The sequence below is a fragment of the Acipenser ruthenus genome, chromosome 27 (genome assembly GCF_902713425.1).
Source record: "Acipenser ruthenus chromosome 27, fAciRut3.2 maternal haplotype, whole genome shotgun sequence".
Lineage (NCBI taxonomy): Eukaryota > Metazoa > Chordata > Actinopteri > Acipenseriformes > Acipenseridae > Acipenser > Acipenser ruthenus.
The window spans coordinates 21,704,488-21,726,067 of record NC_081215.1 but is presented as its reverse complement, the minus strand read 5'-3'; the positions used below and the strand labels follow the sequence as shown (position 1 = coordinate 21,726,067).

The window sequence follows — 21,580 nt, the reverse complement described above, 5'->3', positions numbered from 1 at the left end:
TTGCTAACTGCACATGCGCAGAACTTTGAAGACATGCGCAGAGCGGAAGCACAAAGGATTGCACTTTGTTTTTCAGGAATATGAATAGACTGATCTTTAGATCTGTGTTGCTTTTGGCTTTTTTAAAAAATGTAAATTAAAAAAAAAAAACTACTTCTTAATATTCTTTGCAAGTCTCTCTCCTCTGTGTCTGGAGGTACACACACATTACATTTGGTTTTCGGTGTTTTTCCCCTCTCCTTTACAAATTAATTTTACAATGAACACATTTCTCAGTTTTAGAAACCAAAACACATTAAACAGCGCTCAGAGTCATTTTAAAAAGAAAGTACTTAAACACAACAAAAACACAGGAAACTAAATATCCTCAATATATTAGTCAGTGCTATTCATCCATGGCTTTGCGTATTGCTTTAATAAATTAAGGTTTTGATGAGTCTCTTTTAAAAACGAAAATCACAATACACTAAATATAGTATTGAAAATAAAACGTGACGATTTAATTATATTAATACACCAATTTCAGTTTCTACAATCTCTTCTCGATGAAACAGTTACATGTCCAACGAGCTCGTTATGCCTGGCGGCAATAATATACTGAGACAGTATCAGATCCTGCTAGAGTCAGTAAAATATTCCAGCTGTACAATTTTCTTCAGCTCTACAATTTTCTTCAGCTCTACAACAAACGATGGCTTCTTTCATGCAATCAAGTAATGTCTTCTCATTTTTTTTTTTTTTTTTTTTTTTTTTTTTTAATAATTAAATACACTTCTAGATCGACAGACATGTGCCACAAAAAATATGTTTTGCTAGCACCAAGTAAATTCAATCTGACTGATCCCTGCTGGGTGCAGAGTGCTGCGGAAATGACATAGGTCGCATGCCAAATCTCGCGACGTTTGAAGGACAGACATATTTTATCAATTGATTTCTGTTTGTGTGCTGTTGGTAGAGTATTAGACGAAAATTCCTCCGCGTTTGTTTTCATTATTTGTTTTCTTTTTAAATTTATAGACAATGACCCGGTACGCCGGCCATAAGCGGTCTTGCTGACTCCCAAGGTTGGGTAACTGCCCGTTTAAACAGTCTCAGTGTAAATGGAAATGGTTCCCATCGAAGAAAATCAGATCGTACCGAAAGAGGTAAGATATAAACTGATATTGGCAGAGGTAGGCCGTGGTTACTTCTTTACGGTGGGGCGTTTGTACGGTAAACAAACAACGCTTCCAACCTTAAAATTAGGGAAGGGCCCGACTATAAAGTAATACAAAAAATACACAACCTATTGAACGTGGTGTTTGGCGTCTACAGTTAAAAAAAAAAAAAAAAAAACTAAAACAAATACTACACACAGAACATAACAAACAACGACTGTACGAGAGAATGAGGGGAGTATTTTTCTTTTAAAAGTACAATAAAAAAAGGTGTTGGATTTGAATAACAATAGTACAGAACGCTAGGATGATTATATATATATATATATATATATATATATATATATATATATATATATATATATATATACGCAGCCTTACGTCATCGGTCAGTGCTGTACAAGAAGTATGTTCAGGTAAGGTCTGTTTGTTTTGTGTTGTATTCTGTACTCAGTAAACAAATGTGTCACCCCAGTGCTTTTGTAAGGAAATCTAAGAATACATGAAAGCCGTTTCCATTGTTATTGATTGAGTAACAATTCGGATCTTTTTCAGGCGCAGACTCCCAGTACCGTACTAATGAACCCGTGCACTGTGACGCGAAGGTTTGATTTGATAGCTAAAAAAACATGCAGTAAATTCTGTGGTGCTTTTTGATCATTGTTAACGATAAGTAGATATGGAATTGGTGAAATATTTAAAAAAACAAAAAAACAATGGAGTAATTGTACTATTTTTGTATTGCAGTTTAAATGAAAATCGTATTTACCATTTGTTTAGCAACAACTATAGTCTGTGCGGAACTGGGAGTTTCTGAACAATTTCATGTGTGAAAAAAGTGGGATTTGTGTGTTATATATATATATATATGTGTGTGTATGTGTGTATATATATATATATATATATATATATATATATATATATATATATATATATAATGTGTGTGTATACTAATGAAACTACTTGGGTCTCCTTTCTGCCTTATTGGTGTGTGATGGTAAGTGAAGTTAGGCCTGCTGTTCATGCAATACTGTAATCTGGTCTGTTGAGTCTTTGTTTACTTAAATAACTATTAAACAGTTTTTCTTCTTCAGAATGGCTTATGTCTGTCAAAATAAAGACAATATACCGGTAATTCTTCTCTTGGTTATGAAAGGTCTCAATGCAATTTAGGCTGCCTAGTCCATCTTTGAAGATTTAGTTAATATGATGTATAAGTTGTTTTTTTTGCTAGGGTATTTGCCCCAGTATATCTTTTAGATGCAGTTTATTCTAAATAGATCAGTAGTTGCCAGATGTACAACAATTAAGTGTAGTTCTGTAGTTGTCATATAATAAGAGTAATGCTTTATATGTAAATTGTGGCATATTTTAAATATACGTTACATTCGATTTTACAAACTCCTTTGTTATTCAACCATCCACCTAGTGCTGTAACATGTCATGTGCAACACTCTTCTGTTGTCTTTTATTAGTGTTACAGTGAAATCATTTGATGATCCGAATATAACCCCCCTGATGCCAATTAGTTTGAATAAATAGAGGTTTTACTGTAGTAAACCAACCCAAAATTGTGTTAATTATTTTCATGTTGCAGCTTATTGGTATTGAACATTGTACGTCATTGGGTGGTTTCACAGATCCCGGTTAGCACTAATCTTTGACATTATGTAATGTGCACTGTACCAGACTGGAAACAGGCCCTGGCTTATCCAAAAGATTTATGTTCAGCTGCTATTGGTAAATTATTCTTTTCAGTTCTTACAGCAAGTAAAAGGAGTAGCCAGTCTGAACAACTTGACTTACACTGAAACACGCATAGATCCACCAAGTAATTAAATTACTTATTTCTTCTTGACAGTATCTGTGCTATAGTTCTGAAAGTATTCAAGTATTCAAGATCACACTACTTGGCTCATGCATTACTCATCTATTAATTTGTCATACAGGGTTGCAGCCTGGGTAGAATGATTTTGAGCTGTCTTGTAGCTGCTTTGAAACTGCAGCACATGCTTGACCGCCACTCGTAAATCTTGCCAACCACTTTGCAGTATGACAGTTTTCTTTCTAGTTCAGTATGTCCCTGTAGAAATGCAGATGAAGACTGTATCTAAGAAGTGCAGGAATACACCTTTTCTTTCATACCTTCAGTGTTAATATTATGTGAAAGATACTGTGATTGTCCGTTAAACTAGCAAAGCTCAAACCAGGCACAGATTTTTGTGTAACCTCTAAATTTAAGGACATTTGCTTAATCCCAAAATGCTTTGACAACCTGGGGATAACAAATAAAAATAACTGTAAGCGGGTATTTCATATTTTTTACTTCTCGGCATTTCTTTTTTTTAATTAAGTTACACTGTAACAGTTTTTAGGTTTATAAACCTTCATAGTAATAATAATAATAATAAACACTACAACCCTATTACCACATTGTTATAAATAAATGACATCGTCTGGACTATTTCACTTTGAAGTACAGTATTTCTTTTAATGTAAATTACTGCCTTCCTAGGTGATGATGACATCACCACAACATAGGTGGTACTATAAGAGTCTACTATATCTTTTGTTCTGTGCTCGACTTTGCATATTTCAAGTCATTCCTCATAGGTGCCATAAAACTGCTTTCAGGCAGTAACCGCTGGTTGTTGCTTGGGATGAGATCACATAGTGTGCGCCCATTAAGTAAATCACCTTTATTGAAGTTATGTAGTTTGCCCTTTGTGTTCTCATTTGGATCTTTTGTTTATGGCTGTTATGCAATAGAGAAGTTGTGTCCTCATGCCATGGGCTTCCATTGTGGCTCTACGTTTCTGCATTAAAAATACATATTGCTATTTAAGTGCTTTTACTCTTGTCTGCTTACAGTATCTGTAGCTGTTTCAGCTGACAGTATGCCATATTCAGGCAGTAGTAAGACAGTCTTTTTTGAATTCGTATGGCTAGTTGGTGAGTGAAAAAAGGACACCTGTTAGCACAAATTAAAACATTTGACAGCATGCAATTCTCCAGGGTGAGCGCGCCAGCAGTATCGATATGTTCATGAACCCTGTAATCAGTCCTAGAAAGCACATATCTACAGTTAACACATTACATAGTTAGTTCAGTATCATGATATAGAAAATTGAATAGTTGTAATTAAACCAAAAATACATGTAAATTGTGGTGTGTCTGTGTGTGTGTGTCTGTGTGTGTGTGTGTCTTTTGTTGGCTGAAAGGAACACACTGTGTCTAGTAAGTCTCCACAGCATGTACCAAAATAGTGAAATGGCAGATCACGGGTTTGTTGTAACATAAACACTGGCACATACCATGTCCATTCCAGCTGGCTGTTGCAAACTGTTTTGCTAAAATAAGTTTAAAGCATTGCTTCATTTAGTCATTTTGAGTGTGAAGGATCATGTTTTTTTGTGCTTCATCATTGTAATATGAATCCCGGCTTGACTGTTTAGAAATGGTGCAGTTCACTTTCGAGGTCATTGCTAAAAATCACATGTTGTAAGTGTGTGTGTTTTCTTTTGGCAGGATACCAAGCAAATGCATTCTGATTGGCTTTTCAAATAGGAAGTGACCTACAATAATGCTGGTGGTGTAAAACAAGGAAGTAGAAAATGTGTGTGTTTACTTTTGGTTTCTTATGGTAAAAAGAATTGCACAGCAGAAAGGAAGTCCTGAATTTTGTTTACAAGGATTATATCTATCTATATATATTTATGTAGGCTATGTGTGTGTGTGTGTGTATATCTCAGTAGATTTTGTAAATAGCAGATGTACCTTCAAAAGCAAGCCAGGTCTAGTTTTCACAAGTGTGCCACCCAAACGTTTTGCAATCAGCTGTGGGGTGTGTATGAGAAGCCTACCCGTATTGCTAATGTTCAAATTCTTCATCAATTTGATATCAAGTTTCAGAAGCAAGAAAAATTGTGAACTGGTGCCCTCTGACCAGGTAAGATGTGTTGTTTTTTGCTGTGCTACTTTCTGGCTGTATATCAGTATGCAGTAAGTTTTATAATGAAAATAGATCATTTGAATATGAAAAATGTATTTTCTAGCATTTGACATGTTCCGACTAGATAGTTTTAGTATTGCTAGTATTGTGCACTATTATAGTTTTCCATTGTAGTGCCTTTACCTGTTTCAGCCATAGCCAGGACACCTATTGTATCCCAAATTAAATGCAGTTTGCTAATCAGTGTGTTCATGGGTTTCAGTTGAGTAGGAGAATAGTGCGATAGGCTACAGTACATTATCAGTGCCTTCATGATTACGGGTCTGAATAAAGGTGATTTAGATACCAAGTCACAGAGGAGGTATCCTTCACCAGAAACAGGTTGGATGATGCTGTTTTTTTAATAGACCTAATCTGATAACTCAATGGTGTGTTGACAGCTCTGAGTTGCTTAACCTGTAACCATAGATTATAGTACATTAGGGGTGCAACAATTAATCGATGCATCGATTTATTGATAATCTGTCCTTAAATTTCCAGAGCTTTGATTACATATTGGTGAATCGATGCATCAAATTAGAACCTAGTTTGAAGTTTCTTGTTGCCGATTTGCATTAAAACCTTGAGTGTGTGAGAGTGCGCTTCTTTTAGTACTAGTACGGTAGATTAGCGCGTTGGTAGGATACACACTTTAGGCAGGGTTCAAAATTAACACCTGCCAAACGTGGGTCAATTTCACATACGTATACGCCACAGTGGCGGGTATGTTTTTGTACACTTAACATCGCTCGACTGGTGGTCATCGCTGTCGTGTCGCCGTGCAGATTATACTTTCTTCCGGCAATTGCCCTGCTCAAATTGCAGTTGCTGACAGTTCAAATCAACTGAGCTTTGACCTCGTCCCTGACCTCGTTGTTATGGTTAATACAGCGCTAAAATAGATGACCAGTTGTTTGTCGAAGTTGCTCAGTGTTTATCCCTGTGTATATGCAATCGATAGAGCTGATTATAAAGATCCCTTTAAAGGGGCAGTGCTCTGTAGGCTACTCAGAAATGACCAATTTAAACGTCTCATTCTTATTATTGAAGAAAAATATATACCTTTTCATTTTGAACACGGTAATAAAAGCAATTTCACATGCTAATTTTGTATGTATATGTAGATTTACGCCGGAGGCGCACAGAGAAATAGGAACACAGTTTATTTCAGTCTGTTTTGCTATGCAGTGTGAAAGCCTGCATCTACAGTATTCTTTATAAAAAAAAAGTCACATTGGTACGAAAGGACCTTTTAAGTTTTGTATTCTAAAGTAACATTTAAACTTGCCAGCAGTAAAAAGCAATAGTCTTTATTTTATTGGTTTTTGTGTACTATTTAAAAGCTCTTGTGTATGTTGCTGTACCTAAACCTACATTATTTGGTGACCTTTCCGTGACATTTTCGTGAATTTGTTTTTTTTCCCGCAATTTGCACGTGAAGTGTACTAAAAATCACAGTGACAAAATTGTATCCTTAACAATGAATTTTGGTGAATTTACTATTTACTGGAATCAATTTGATCATGAACTGACTTGTTTAAAGCTTGAAAAAACATAGTAAGTTAATGCTTAGCAGACCCTCAGTCAGAAAGTTTGACAATAGAAAATAGTATTTTTTTTTAATTAATTTTAATACTATAGGGTTGATGAACAGAACGGGCTAAATCTAGGAAGTACTTACAGGAATGACAAACAAGCAAGAGTATTTCAATTTGAATATGTTGTGCCTATTTTTTATGCACAACGTTTTTTTTAGTTTGTGTCAAGATAGCTGTAGGGGTAATGTCAGACCAGGAAATGAAACCACAACACAAGCAATTGCGGGCGAAACTGACGCAATGGCGCTCAGCTTTTATTTACCAAAATAATAACGACTTAACACAAAATAAACGGCACGTGGGCCAAATTAACAAACACGCAACACAAATAGTAATAAGTAGCAACTGTTATATATATATATCCTGTAGTAATAGTTTTCACAACTCATGTTTCATTCCGCCTGTACACACTCTTTTTGTGCTGCCGAGGGATTAACTGGCTATTAATTATCTTATTAATCCCTCGGCCATAGTCTGCACGAGTTTACGAAGTATGAGTGACCGTCAGCTAATTCAGTAATTACTAGCCGTCACTCTTGCATTCTCACAAGGTATTTAAAACAATAACAAATAATGGTGGATGGCACCTCGCTTGTTCTGCCAAACATAATCCATAGCAAAATAATAATACAAGAAGTACAAAATACAACACCTAATATGCGCAGGGGCGAGGAGTACCCCGTCATATAGTTATTGGATCTTCTGTTAAAAAAAAAAAAATAATAAAAATAATGCTTGTTCTTTATTTTGAAAAATAAAACGGCAATGCATCGATTATCGTTGAGAAATGTCTATACGATAATCAAGTACGAAATTAGGGTGCCGATTGCACCACTATAGAAATATGTTTAAAATACACCTGTGGTAGTGGTGTACAGTATTGCTTTAAAAGCGGTCACTGTATCTAAATAGAACTGATAAAAAAACATTATTATTATAACAGTTTTTTTTTTTTTTATACATCTCATAGGGTGTGTTTTGGAGTTGCAGACAAAGTATTTTTGATGAAATGAAGAAGAAATTCTCTCAGGTAGTCCTTTTGAATGCAGTCCAACAGACTGCTGTTGGAGCAACGTGTGAGATAATGGCATGCTTTAATGCAGGGGCATGTTTTTTAATAACCTTACATATGCATGGGATCATTTTAGGATTGTCTGCCTGATTCTATATTGACTATGCAGCACAATACTAATAAGCAGAACTTGGGTCTAATGTAGTGTATGGTGTTTTGACAGTGATAGCAGGAGATTCTGAACCTGATGTACTGTAGACGTAATATACAGGTCGAGGATTAAAGACTTCAGCCTACTACTAACTTTAATGTCAAGGTCTTGGCTGTATTATGCAGTTTCTGCCAGTAATTGCCCAGCTATAGTACAGTACCTGCAAACATTTTAGTTGATTTACTAAAAATGATAAATTGCATAATTGTCACTATACTGCATGCTAGATATATGATAAATCCTTAACGTTGGTTAAAGTGTTTGCAGCTACTGTTTGTTTTTTTCCTTTCTTTTATTATGATAGCATACAATTTGCTAAATTACTTTTTTATAATTATTATTATTATTATTATTATTATTATTATTTATTTCTTAGCAGACACCCTTATCCAGGGCGACTTACAATTGTTACAAGATAATAATCATACTGAAGAGTGTTCATGAGCCCATGGCAGGGTGCCTTTCTTTTTTGTGAATAACTTACTAAAACTAGATGTATTGCGTATTTCATTTGTGTATTTTGTTTGCAAGCAAAGGCTTCACTCATGAAGGTGAATAAATGTTGGGGTATTTAAGGAGGCACATTCTCTGTTTGTTTAGATTGAAAATGCTGCAGATGAACCTCGCGTGCTGTGTATCGTTCAGGACACCACGAATGCAAAGACTGTTAATGAGAGACTTACCTTAAACCTCCCTGCTTCAACCTCCCTCAGAAAGCTCTTTGAGGATGTCTCCTCCAAGGCTGGCTATGTAAATGACACTTTTGATTTGGTGTGGGGCAGTCCTACAGACCTGGTAAGCATCTGATTTTTATACATTTCAGCTAATAATATCTATATGTATAGCTATATTATCTCTATCTAAGCAGCGGAATCAGCTGCCAGTACCAGTAAAAATCCTACTGGTAGTAACATCTGACCTAAACACCACATTGCTGGATCCTCAGCTGATGCACTATCCTTGCACTATTGCACTACTACTATGTCATTGTAGATATAAATTCTTGGAATCCTAACTTATTGTATCATTTCATATTGTACTTTAGTATAATTTGCACTTACTGTAAACTATACTGTATATAAATATTGATCTTGCATTGCATACCTGTAAGGCCTTGTAACACCTTTGTCGCCTTGAATAAAGGCGTCTGCCAAATAAATAAATTATAATATCTATATCTATTTATGTATCTATCAATCATTGTAAACATTAACGTTAAAAAATATATATATATATATATATTTATGGAGAAATCAACTTTACAACTGCTGTTTTTATTTTATTTTATTTTATTTTGTATTTATTTATTCAGGCTCCCCTGGATCATAGTAGTGACAAATCTCTGTCAGAGTCTGGCTTTGAAGCAGGGAAGAAAAATTTTCTACATCTGACCGATAAAGATGGTGAACAGCCTCAAATAGCATCAGTAAGTAGAAACTAACTAAAAAATGACTATATGCTTAAAGAAATCGCAAATACTGTAAGTGAAAAAGTTAACCCACTAGGTGTTCGTTAGTCATGTTTATTTGTATCAGCTTTGTTTGTGCATGATTAAGTATTACACTGTGCATGAGAGGTTTGTAGGTTGAATTTAGTGTCGAACTGGTGATACTGTATCGAGTAGTTAGTCACGTTAAGTTTTGTTTCAGGATGAATCGGGTACAGCAGACAGCAGTGGCCTTGATGACAGTTCTCGGGACAGATTTGTTGGTCCTCTTCCTAGAGACGGCACAGTCGGCTGCAGCAGTGACTACAGCAGCCAGAGCTACTCGTACTCCTCTATCCTCAGCAAATCAGAAACGGGCAAGAAAAACATTGCTCTGTATTAATCTGGTTGTGCATACAATTATGGCATTGCCAACAATGCAGTAAATACAGAATTGGGTCGTCTTCATCTCCCTTTTTCTTTTGACTACTGCCCTTGCGTAGTATGGTTTATGTTAAGCTTAGTGTAGCGCATTATATGCCGGTGGTGGGGCAGGGACCACTGTAGATCAGCAACCTAAGCTATTTTGGACACAGAAGTGGTAACATGTGAAACACCCACAAAATATATAGATGTCCCTTATAAATGTCTATAAATTAGTATATAAATGTCCCTAAATACAATTGTTCCAAATATACACAGTTTAAAAGTGTTTACTGTACAGCTAGTGTTGATACTTTTTTTTAACCTACAAATAACTCGGAGATCCATCAGCCTTTTATGAAAGTTATCAAACTTTAGAAAACTTTATATTTCCATTTAAGTTAAGCAGTAGTTCAGTAGGAATTTGCATTTCAGAATTGGTAAGACCCCCCCAAATGAATATCTTGGAAACTGCTCTTCCAACTTTTTACAAACTGCATAATCTTTAGTTATGAGAAGCTAAATGTAAATATTGCGCCGGTATGTCATAAACATCTTAAGTGTTAAATAATGACTATTATCTTATTTTTTCTGTAGGATATGTTGGGTTGGTAAACCAAGCCATGACCTGCTACCTAAACAGCTTGCTGCAGACCCTCTATATGACTCCTGAGTTCAGAAATGCTCTGTACAAGTGAGAACTATTCAGCATATTTTGAATTTGCAGAAATGTTTGATGTAAAAAGGAACTTCCTTAAAATAACATGCTTTTATTCTGTTATTTCTCTCTTCATCTGTAGCTGGGAGTTTGAGGAGTCTGAAGAAGACCAAGTTACCAGCATCCCATACCAACTCCAGCGGCTCTTTGTTTTGTTGCAAACCAGTAAGAAAAGAGCCATCGAAACAACAGATGTGACCCGCAGCTTTGGGTGGGACAGCAGTGAAGGTACTGAAGCTGATTTTACATTTTAACAGTGTGGTTTTGTGTCACTTATTGTAGAATGTTTTTGTCATACTTTACTACAGTACAGTAAATGACTAGTACTCATAATTCAGTCCTTCCAAAACTCTCAGCTATCTTATTTCTTCTGTTTCACATAGCTTGGCAACAGCATGATGTCCAGGAGTTATGCAGAGTCATGTTTGATGCACTGGAGCAAAAGTGGAGACAGACTGAGCAGGTACCCAATGAGTTGCTAATTAGAAATAAAGCTTTGCTAATTGTTTTCCATGTTGCTGGAAATCACATGAGAGTCAGCAGCTGGACAATTTCCAGGGTGAGACACCCAATGCTTTTTGTGTTCTCTGATGAATATGTATTTGCCAAATCTTTTTTGTATTATTTCTCTCGAGGCTGACCTTATCAATCAGCTGTATCAGGGCAAGTTGAAGGATTATGTACGGTGTCTGGAGTGTGGATACGAGAGCTGGAGGATCGACACTTATCTCGATATCCCGCTGGTCATCCGACCCTATGGTTCCAGCCAGGCATTTGGCAGTGTGGTGGGTGAAATGTTATATGTTGGCATGCCTAAGTTCTACCCTGTGATTGGTATTTTTGCTTGGGTTAATTATTTCTAAGGAACCACCACTGATTTTGAGATGTGTATATATATATTTTTAAAACTGGGTTTGTTGAGTGAGTGGGTCCATATAGAAAACAAAGTGCACAGAATTGCAGGACTGTATCGCTCTTAATTTCCAACATTCAAGGGCAGCATCCCCTAATTTTGTCAGTGCCTTTATATTCATGGCAGGATTTGCATTTTTGACTTTCTTTAAATATGTTTGTTGTACTACCTTTTAGAGGAGGCAATCAACTATAATGTACTGTTAACTTGAAGCCTATTTTGGTGGTTGCCAGGCAACTCAGAAGAGACTGCAATTCATAGTTTTCAGAGAATGTACCTGACTATTTAAAATAATTGTACTTTATTAAGGAAGCATTGTTTTTCTGTAGTAGAGTTCAAAGCAATTCATCAAAAATATAAATAGCTATTAATGGCATTTATGTAACAGGAAGAAGCACTTCAAGCATTCATCCAGCCAGAGACTCTGGATGGCCCCAATCAATACTTCTGTGAGCGCTGTAAAAAGAAATGTGATGCACGAAAGGTAAAGCATGCCACACAAGAAGACATATATATATATATAAAGTGCTATATATAAAAAGTGCTTGCAGACAAAGTATGTCAAATACTTAATTTTAAATCTTCCATCAAATACATATTTTAGGGTTTGAGGTTCCTGCACGTTCCATACTTGTTGACGCTCCAGTTAAAGCGGTTTGACTTTGACTACACCACCATGCATCGGATTAAGCTGAACGATCGTATGACTTTCCCTGAAGAGCTGGATATGAGTCCTTTTATTGATGTAGAAGATGAGGTAATTAAGGGGCTTTTTTTCTGATAAATGTTCTCTAAAGCTGTGTTTAATACTTCCATTTATTTCGTAAAACAAACGTATTATTTTTCATCTGGAAAAACTTCCTGAGATTTGACTTCTAATCTCAAAGTGCATCGCATTATTAGAAACATTTTATTGATCTGCTATTTATTTAATAGATTTAGCTAGAATTTGCATTACATTAACCTTGCCAAAGGCATGTATGTAAATAACACACACCTGCTTGTGAATTAGCTATAAAACTAAACTGTCTAATATATCTATGTATGTATGTCTTACTTAATCTGTTGCTATCACATTTTACAATACCAAGACAGAAAGTTGAAACTGTTGTCTTTTTTTATGTAGAAATCGCCTCAAACCGAGAGTTGCACAGACAGTGGAGCTGAAAACGAAGGGAGTTGTCACAGCGATCAGATGAGCAATGATTTCTCCACTGATGATGGCGTTGATGAGGGAATTTGTCTGGAGAACAGCAGCAGTGCAGGTTTAAAATCTAAGGTACTTCAAGAAGAAGAGGGGCAGGAATGTTAACCCCGGTATCCTGATATGGTATCCTGACTCAAACCGTATACAGGGCAATGAAACTAGCCCAGTGGTATTCCTCTGCCCTGGCTGATTCTCATAAATATATTTTGCAACTTTAATGTTTACATGTTTTTTGTGGCTGTAGTTATTAACTATATTTATGTAAATCCATTTAGAAACAAAAACACTGTTGTAGATATTCCTTAATGTGATTCTAAAGTTTATTTGTTTGATTTATTGTTGAAATAAAAATGTTGAATCATCTGTAACCACTTTAAAGCATGCAGCTAAGTTATGAACTTTGCTGTCTGTGTTGGAACTGATTTTCAAGCACAAATTGTAATTACAACTTTTTTTTTTTATATTCCAGAGTTCTTTAACTTACGAGCTCTTCTCAGTTATGGTCCACTCTGGAAGTGCTGCTGGGGGCCACTACTATGCTTGCATCAAATCGTTCAGTGACGGCCAGTGGTACAGTTTTAATGATCAGCATGTTAGCAAGGTAACACAAACTGTTTATTTTCCTCTTTATGATACAGTAAAATAGGAATTATATTTTGTTATTTTGCACATATACGGTAAAACTGACCTTGTGCATGCTGATTTCTAGTAACCACTAAATAAACTCTGTTCTACAGATTACCCAAGATGACATTCGGAAAACTTACGGTGGATCCTCAGGAAGCAGAGGCTATTACTCCAGTGCCTTTGCCAGGTTTGTGGGTTATTGCTTTTCTTATTTTGGTCTGGCTGCTCTAACGTTGAATGGGGTAAAATAAGGTTGCATCACGCAGCATGTTATACCAAAACATTAGATTGTTTTATAATCAATAGTTTCATTTTAAACAATCAATTGTTTTAATATTGTATTCACACCCCGAAGGCCTTAATTACCTTAACGGCCAGTTTTCCAGCAGAACGCCCTGTTGCATGCTAAGTAAAAGTCCAAGTCTGTCATCAGCTATCCTATAATTACTAAAGCCTTTGTAATCCAGATTGCTGTTTGCACTATTTTAGAGAAGGAAAACCAACGGAACAAACTAGTTTGGAACAACTTGGAAGATAAAGAAATGATGATACTGGTTTTGTAACATTAGTGGTGTGTTTTTTAGCTTCATAAATGGGTAAGCATTAATTGACAAACCACTCTTATTTTCAACAGCTCTACAAATGCATACATGCTGATTTATAGGCTTAAGGATCCTGCAAGGAATGCAAGTAAGTGTCTTATCTGCTGGTCCTGCAACTCACAGGGTCGATTTTCTGCTTTTCTGATTCAACAATGTACTTTCAGAGATCGTTTTGAAGTTTAAAAAAAATAAAAAATAAATAAATGGTGCTGAAAATACAAATATAACTATTCAGTTAAGGATGTTAAAGTCCATTACCAATGATTTTAATAAATAAGTGGTGTGTTTACTGTATTTCTAAAATAAATTAAATTTAGCAAAATTTGATTATAGCACTATCTGTCATTGCTGAATATAATATGAATGATAAGGTTTTCTCTCACTAATCCTGTATTTCTTCTCCCATCTGTATGGATCCTAACTTACAATTGTATGCTTTGTAGTGTGTGTGTGTGTGTGTTTTTTGTTTTTTAAATGTATGGTTTTACATTTTATTCCTAGAGTATCTGGATGTTCAAGAATTTCCAGAGCATATAAAATATCTAGATCAAAAAGAGAAGGAGATGGAAGAGCAGGAAAAGAGACAACGCGAAATTGAACGCAACACCTGCAAGGTATGATACGGAAACGGGAACACATTTAAATGTAATTGTTTTAATATTGAATACAATTAATGTTGTAGTAACCTGGGTGGCTATTGTTAATACAAAAAAAAAACATCTTTTCTTTTAGATTAAGCTGTTTTGCATGCACCCTGTGAAGATGATCATGATGGAAAACAAACTTGAAGTCCATAGAGATAAAACACTGAAGGAAGCTGTGGAAATGGCATATAAGGTATGTAATTTAAAGAGATGGCACAGTACTGTGAAGCCAGAATTAACCACTCACTAAAAGGATAAAGACAGGAAGCTGGTCATTCAAGGTACTCTTTTCACCATTCAAAAAATCAAATAAGTTCTGGGGGTGTTTCAATGCGTCTAATATGACCCCTCACCATTTAGAAATGCAGTTGGTTTAAGATTGCTTTGTTCATTTTCAGTTGCTGGATCTGGATGGGATTGTTGCACTGGACTGCTGTCGCCTTGTTAAATATGATGAGTTTCATGAGTACCTGGAAAGGTCCTATGAAGGAGAGGAGGAGACCCCAATGGGATTGTTGCTAGGTGGAGTGAAGTCATCCTATATGTTTGACCTGCTGTTAGAAACAAAAAGACCAGAACAGGTCTTCCAACTGTACAAACCAGGAGGTATGAAATGATTAATTAACAGTTCAATTCCATTCCCTTACAGCTATTTTTGATGCAATTGTATGTTCACAACCAAATAACATGTCCACAATATGATCTGAATGGTGGGTAAGAGAAACCTCAATCAAGCAGACAACCATATTAGAGGCTAGTTAATCGGGTGTACCTGTTCAAGCCTATAAACTCAATTTGGCCACAGGGTGTCAATATTACTGTGTTATTTTCTGAGAGCTGCAAAATAGATTGATGGTGTATTGCAGTGTGCACATGTTTATTTTGTGCCACTCCTTGTTTCTTTTCAGAAGTAATGGTGAAAGTGCATGTTGTTGACCTGAAAACGGAGACCATTGCCCTTCCTGTCACTGTTCGAGCTTACTTGAACCAGACGGTCACAGAGTTCACACAGCTCCTTTCACAGGTAAAAATATTATTATTATTATTTATTTTTTAGCAGACGCCCTTATCCACATTATCACATTATTTTTTACATACAATTACCCATTTATACAGTTGGGTTTTTACTGGAGCAATCTAGGGTAAAGTACCTTGCTCAAGGGTACAGCAGCAATGTCCCCCACCTGGGATTGAACCCACTACCCTCCGGTCAAGAGTCCACAGCCCTAACCACTACTCCACACTGCTTATTGGAACAGTATAGTATTCAATGGTTTCACACTGGGTCTCCAGGAACAGTATAGTATTTATACCAGAATTTTATTTTATTTTTTTCCTGAATAAGATTACCTTTTGTTTGAGTTTATTCCGGATGTGTTAAGTTCACCTTAAAACTGCTTTTGTTTGAATGATTATCCCTTGGCAGGCAACAGGACTTTCTGCAGACACAATGCGCATAGTGCTGGAGCGTTGCTATAATGATCTAAGACTGCTCTATGTGCCCAATAAGACACTGAAGGCAGAGGGATTCTTTAGAAGCAACAAGGTCAGTAAAGTTTAAGAGTGTTGGATTTTTATTTATAACCAGTGGTGTTGGATAGCTACTGACTGCAGACCAGTTAACATTGTAGCTTTGTTGTATTTTAATAACCACATTTATTTGTAAACGATATTATTTAAAATTATGGAGGATATAACCGTTAGTCAGTGAATGTTTTGTTTTATTTAGGCAATTTCAAGTTATTAATAAAAGAGAACATAAAATTATTCTTCTTTAAACGGCAATGAAAAACATCAGTATGAGTAAAGGAAACTGCAATGATAATGCAGTAAGGTGAGTAATAAACTGACTCCATTGTGATTTTGCAGTTGGTTCAAACAATTTAACAAATATAACTGTAACTGATGATCATAATAATAGCATTAGTAATAAAACAAACAAATGAGATGGATGCAGTAATTGTATTCATTAATACGCGATTTAAAACAAATATTTTTTTTTTTAAATCGCTGGACAGCCCTACTATCTCTCTATCTCTAGCTAAAAAAAAATGTTTAAGTGCAAATATTGGAAACTAATAACTTGTACCTTGTCTTTAGGTGTTCATTGAAAGCTCCGATTCAGCAGATCATCAGGTCACATTTACGGATTCTCATTTATGGAAGCTTCTTGATCGCCATGGAAACACTATTAGGTTGTATGTGTCTTTACCTGTACAATCCCAGCTTAACAGGACCCTTCCACAAAAAGTTGATGGCAATTCGGGCAGTTTAGAGGATACCTTTGAAAGGGCGAAGGGTAACAGAAAGACTGTGGAAGCAATTTTGGAAGAAAGCACTGAAAAACTCAAGAACTTGTCACTCCAACAGCAGGGAGGAAACAGCGAGAACGTCAAGAGCACAGAGACATGCGACTTTGAGAATATCGAGTCCCCCTCCCAGGAAGCTGACTCTACCTCATTAGACAACAGAGAGCTGGATAACCGGATTCAGATCTCCGATCCTGAAAACAACTTGCAGTCTGAGGAGCGCTCAGACTCTGACTTAAACAATGACCGCAGCACTAGCTCAGTGGATAGCGATATCCTCAGCTCAGGTCACAGTAGTGACACATTGTGCAATGCTGACAATGCTCCCATCCCTTTAGCCAACGGGCTGGATTCTCACAGCATCACGTGCAGTCGGAGGTCAAAAGCAAACGAGGGCAAAAAGGAAACGTGGGATACCGCAGAGGAGGATTCTGGGACAGACAGTGAATATGATGAGAATGGGAAGAGCAAAGGAGAGACGCAGTATGTTTATTTCAGGGCAGAGCCATACACTTCAGATGATGGTTCAGGAGAAGGGCAAAAATGTATGTTTTGTCTTTGTTGCCATAGAATTATACAACATTTTATATTGGCATTTATTAGTGTTTTAACATTGAAATGCTTGCTTTTCAGGTTTATTGGTCCATCTTGATAAACGGATTACGCTGGCTGCCTTCAAACAAAATGTGGAGTCCTTTGTTGGAGTTCCATCCTCCCAGTTTAAGGTCTTCCGGGTCTATGCCAACAACCAGGAGTTTGAAAGTGTTAGGCTAAATGAAACTCTATCCTCATTTTCAGATGATAACAAGGTTGGTTAGTTTTAAATACTTGATTCCATCATTATTACATTTCAGTTTTCAGATTCAGTTCAGCTCTAAAGTTCAACAATATATGCATATATACTGTTAAACAGACTTCTATATTTTGGTTGGTTTTTCTTTAGGTGGTTCTTAATTTTGAGTTGTCTTCACATAGTACTTGAAATTTATTCAAAATTTGAATGCAGGTGAATAAATCCAGTTTAATATTCAGGTTCAGAATTTGTACTCATTAAATTTGATCTAAGAAAATCTGTGCCTTTTTGTTTTTTGACAGATGATAATACGATTAGGAAGAGCACTAAAAAAAGGGGAGTATCGTGTCAAAGTTTACCAGCTTCTAGTAAATGATCCAGAGGTAAGAATATAAATCTGCTCCTCCACTGTACTATTAGCTTTATAAATCAAATGCCTGAATAACGTTATTTGATTTGAGTAAAAGCAAACATTTTATTCTTCCTTCCATCTGCTTGTTTGCAGCCCTGCAGGTTTTTGATAGATTCGGTGTTTGCAAAAGGAATGACTGTGCGGCAGTCTAAAGAAGAGCTTTTGCTTCCTCTCAAGGAGCAGTGTAAGCTGAACCTCAGTATTGACAGGTAAGGATCAATAGACCTTTGTTCTGTACAACTAGCACAATGAAGAAAATAGGACACAAGTAAATTTGGAACTTCTAATTGATCTGCTTCTTGTAAATGGTGCTTCTTTCTCCTAACAATTTGTATGAGTCATATGTGTGACCTTTTAAATACTATTGAAACTATTTTGCTTGGTATGATCTATTTGTTGGTAATTCAATTTGACACCATGCAACTTAGAGATACATTAACTCATGACAGTCTGGGGTTGATCAAATACATTTTTTTCTAATATGTTTACAGATTTCGACTGCGAAAGAAGACTTGGAAAAATCCTGGAACAGTATTTCTGGACTATCATGTCTATGAAGAAGATATCAACATCTCCAGCAATTGGGAGGTCTTCCTTGAAGTGCTTGATGGTAATGGGTTTGTGCTACAATTGATCAGCTTCTATGTGGTTCTAATTGTTTTCTGTCAATTAGCATTTCAGTGGTTGATGTAAACTTTCACATCTGTACCCATAGAACCTGAGAAAATGAAGTCTATGTCCCAACTAGCTGTGCTAACAAGGCGATGGAGACCGTCACAAATGAAGCTGGAACCCTTCCAGGAAGTGGTCCTGGAAAGCAGCAGCGTCGATGAACTTAAGCAGAAGGTGAGTTGCTTCTGCAGAGAATAGGAATATAGTACTTTGAGCAGAAGTTCAAAATGCTTTTCAATTTGAAACCTGAAACATTTCTGGCCAAGAAATAAAAACTAACAAAAACTAAATGTAAAAGGACTCCTTTGACTGTGCCAAATTTCTTTTCTTTCAGCTGAGTGAGATAAGTGGGATTCCTGTTGAAAATACAGAATTTGCAAAGGTAAGAGCTGCTTTGTAAATACAGAAATGTGTAAACTTATTTCTCTTCTGGTTCTGCAGCTGTTTAAATATGAATGAGGTGTGGTATATTAATAGAAAAAATATTTCAATTTTTGGAAGATCTTATGAAAATTCACTTGTATTGCCTGCAGGGTAGAGGAACATTTCCCTGTGATATCTCAATCTTGGAAATTCATCAGGATTTAGATTGGAATCCAAAAGTATCGACACTCAATGTTTGGCCTCTCTATATCTGTGATGATGGAGCGGTCGTCTTTTACAGGTAAAATACATGCGAAGACCTCTTTTTTTTTTTTTATAAATTGCAATTTTCTGTTTTGTTTTCTGATAGCCCTTCTATTTTAAATTTAGGGACAAGACAGAGGAGCTGATGGATCTGTCAGATGAAGACAGGAATGAACTCATGAAAAAAGAAAGCAGTCGTCTCCTTAAGACAGGACACAGAGTGAACTACTCTCCCCGTAAAGAGAAAGCACTAAAGATCTATTTGGATGGTGCACCAAGTAAAGACTCAAGCCAGGACTGATGCCCGCCTCCCGCCTTTTATTACCCGGAATCTTAATCAAAATCTGGTTCACCACTGCTGTGCAGCAGTACCAACATGGCAGGAATCTTGTTTGGTGTAAACTATTTCCACCACAGCTAAGGCTGACAGCCCACCAGTCAGAGCCCTAGCAGGGTTACTGTGACTCCAAATAATGTTGTGCATTATAGTGTATTGTACTGTAAAGGGAAGTGCAAAAGGTATTATTTAATATACAATAAACAATGAATTAAACATAGATGGGTGCACATGTAACAGCTAGTCATGAACTGGCATTTCTCAGCTTGATGGAAGCTGCGCACAGGCCTACAAAGTAGTCATTTTTTCTTATGTGCACATTACCTCATTAAATTATTACACACGTATCATATAAGGGCTGAAATCGGCCCCAATAAATTCAGGGTAAAAATCACTGGTAAAGCTCATCTTCCATTTGTTTAATTTGACACCCAAATCCTAGGTTCCATTTGTTCCTATTCTTCCTTACTTTGATCAAACACTGATTTTTTTTTTTTTTTTTTAGACTTAAGACCAGTGATTATAACAACCATAGCCCATGTTGCCAGTGTGGTTGGGATTGAACTCCAATTAGTCCTTCTGAAATGAATACTGTATTTCTGTTCATGTAAGATTGTATTTAGTTTTGGTTGGCTAATAGTGGTACATATTGGTTCTCATGCTCTCAAGATTTATTATGTTTTATCAGCTCTTACTGCTGCTTGGCTTAATGTAAATTATTTGTCTGAATTTTGGGATAAGTGACTGACATGGTACAGGTCCCATTTTTAGTCTGTGTTTAACCTTTTGTTTTATGTAGATAATGTTTTTTTTTTTTCCAGCGCAAGTTTAATAAATCCCTTAAGGGTATGTCTTTGCAGGTAGGTATGGTTTTGATGAAGAACCAGTTTGCTCCACAAAGAGTGTTTTGAAAACAAGTTTGGCTTTGCTGCACAAATGTACACCGATTTTTTTAAAAAGCAGTTCTGCATAGACTGAAAGCACTGCATAACTTATTCAACCAATCAGAATAATGGCTTTGAAAACATTCATGCAGTAATCTGTTTACTGTAGACATGCCAATAATAATAAATATTGTTAATTATATTTATTGTTTTGAGATTCAAACCTTGTGTGAACTAGTTAAGATGATTTTTAGAAAGGAATTAAAAGGCTTTTTCGTAACTGAAGTATTTTGTCTTCATACATTTAACATTCATGTTTTCACCCTTTTTAACACATTTCCAATGTGTAAAAACAGTCACAGACAAAAGTACTGACACCATACATTTAATATAAGATCATTCAGAAAGCATGTTAAATACAAGCACTTAGTGAACATTAGCCATCAATTAATGACAAAGATTGTTAAATTATTAGAAATTGTATATTTTGTTTTTATTAAAAAGTGGTTAAAGTTTACTTCATGTTTATCTTTAATTTGTTGCCTTGAATAATGGTATAATAAGTGTAGGGTGCCAGTGCTTTTATCATGAGGTCTCACTGCTGTCTGGGCATATGTAATGACTGATTTCATACCTTCCATTTGCCTGCATTGTAAGATGATGCACGTACATACTGTAGTATTGAAATATCCAGGATTTGGGGGGATTAATTAGCAACCCATGTTTTCAACAACTTCAATATTTGTTGTAATAATGAATATTTTTTAAAAGAATGTAAATGTTGAGGGATATAGATATTTTGTATAGCACATTTATAGCACATGTATTGATTTAAAGAAAATGTATGAATACTAAAATGGCTGATGACAGGGCTTTTATTTACCATTTACAGAGACAGCACTGTTGCTATCTCTTGGGGGCACTTTAAAAATAGGGCAGGGCCTAAAGGCATAGTGAAACTGAACACATTACAAATACAGTTGTCATCAAATGAAGCTGCACAAGAGTTGTTTTATG

At 36.0% G+C, this 21,580-nt stretch overlaps 1 protein-coding gene across 2 annotated transcripts; it reads left to right on the top strand.

The window, feature by feature from the left end:
• The first annotated feature begins 847 nt into the window (after positions 1-847).
• Positions 848-20,496, top strand: LOC117432200 (ubiquitin carboxyl-terminal hydrolase 47-like). Of its 2 annotated transcripts, XM_034053769.3 has the most exons (29): positions 848-1,145; positions 7,717-7,776; positions 8,570-8,764; positions 9,282-9,395; positions 9,619-9,772; positions 10,416-10,512; positions 10,619-10,764; positions 10,920-10,999; positions 11,172-11,321; positions 11,838-11,933; positions 12,054-12,206; positions 12,576-12,728; positions 13,126-13,257; positions 13,394-13,470; positions 13,918-13,973; positions 14,387-14,499; positions 14,618-14,722; positions 14,928-15,135; positions 15,438-15,553; positions 15,956-16,075; positions 16,630-17,383; positions 17,472-17,647; positions 17,934-18,014; positions 18,137-18,252; positions 18,535-18,653; positions 18,759-18,889; positions 19,050-19,097; positions 19,249-19,379; positions 19,469-20,496. In XM_034053769.3, the coding sequence occupies exons 1-29, from the start codon at positions 1,101-1,103 to the stop codon at positions 19,641-19,643; spliced, it is 4,101 nt and encodes a 1,366-aa protein (XP_033909660.3). In that variant the 5' UTR covers positions 848-1,100; the 3' UTR covers positions 19,644-20,496. The 2 variants fall into 2 exon arrangements, with proteins under 2 accessions (XP_033909660.3, XP_033909661.3); XM_034053770.3 differs by lacking the exon at positions 7,717-7,776 and having other exon boundaries at positions 849-1,145.
• The last annotated feature ends 1,084 nt before the right edge of the window (positions 20,497-21,580 follow it).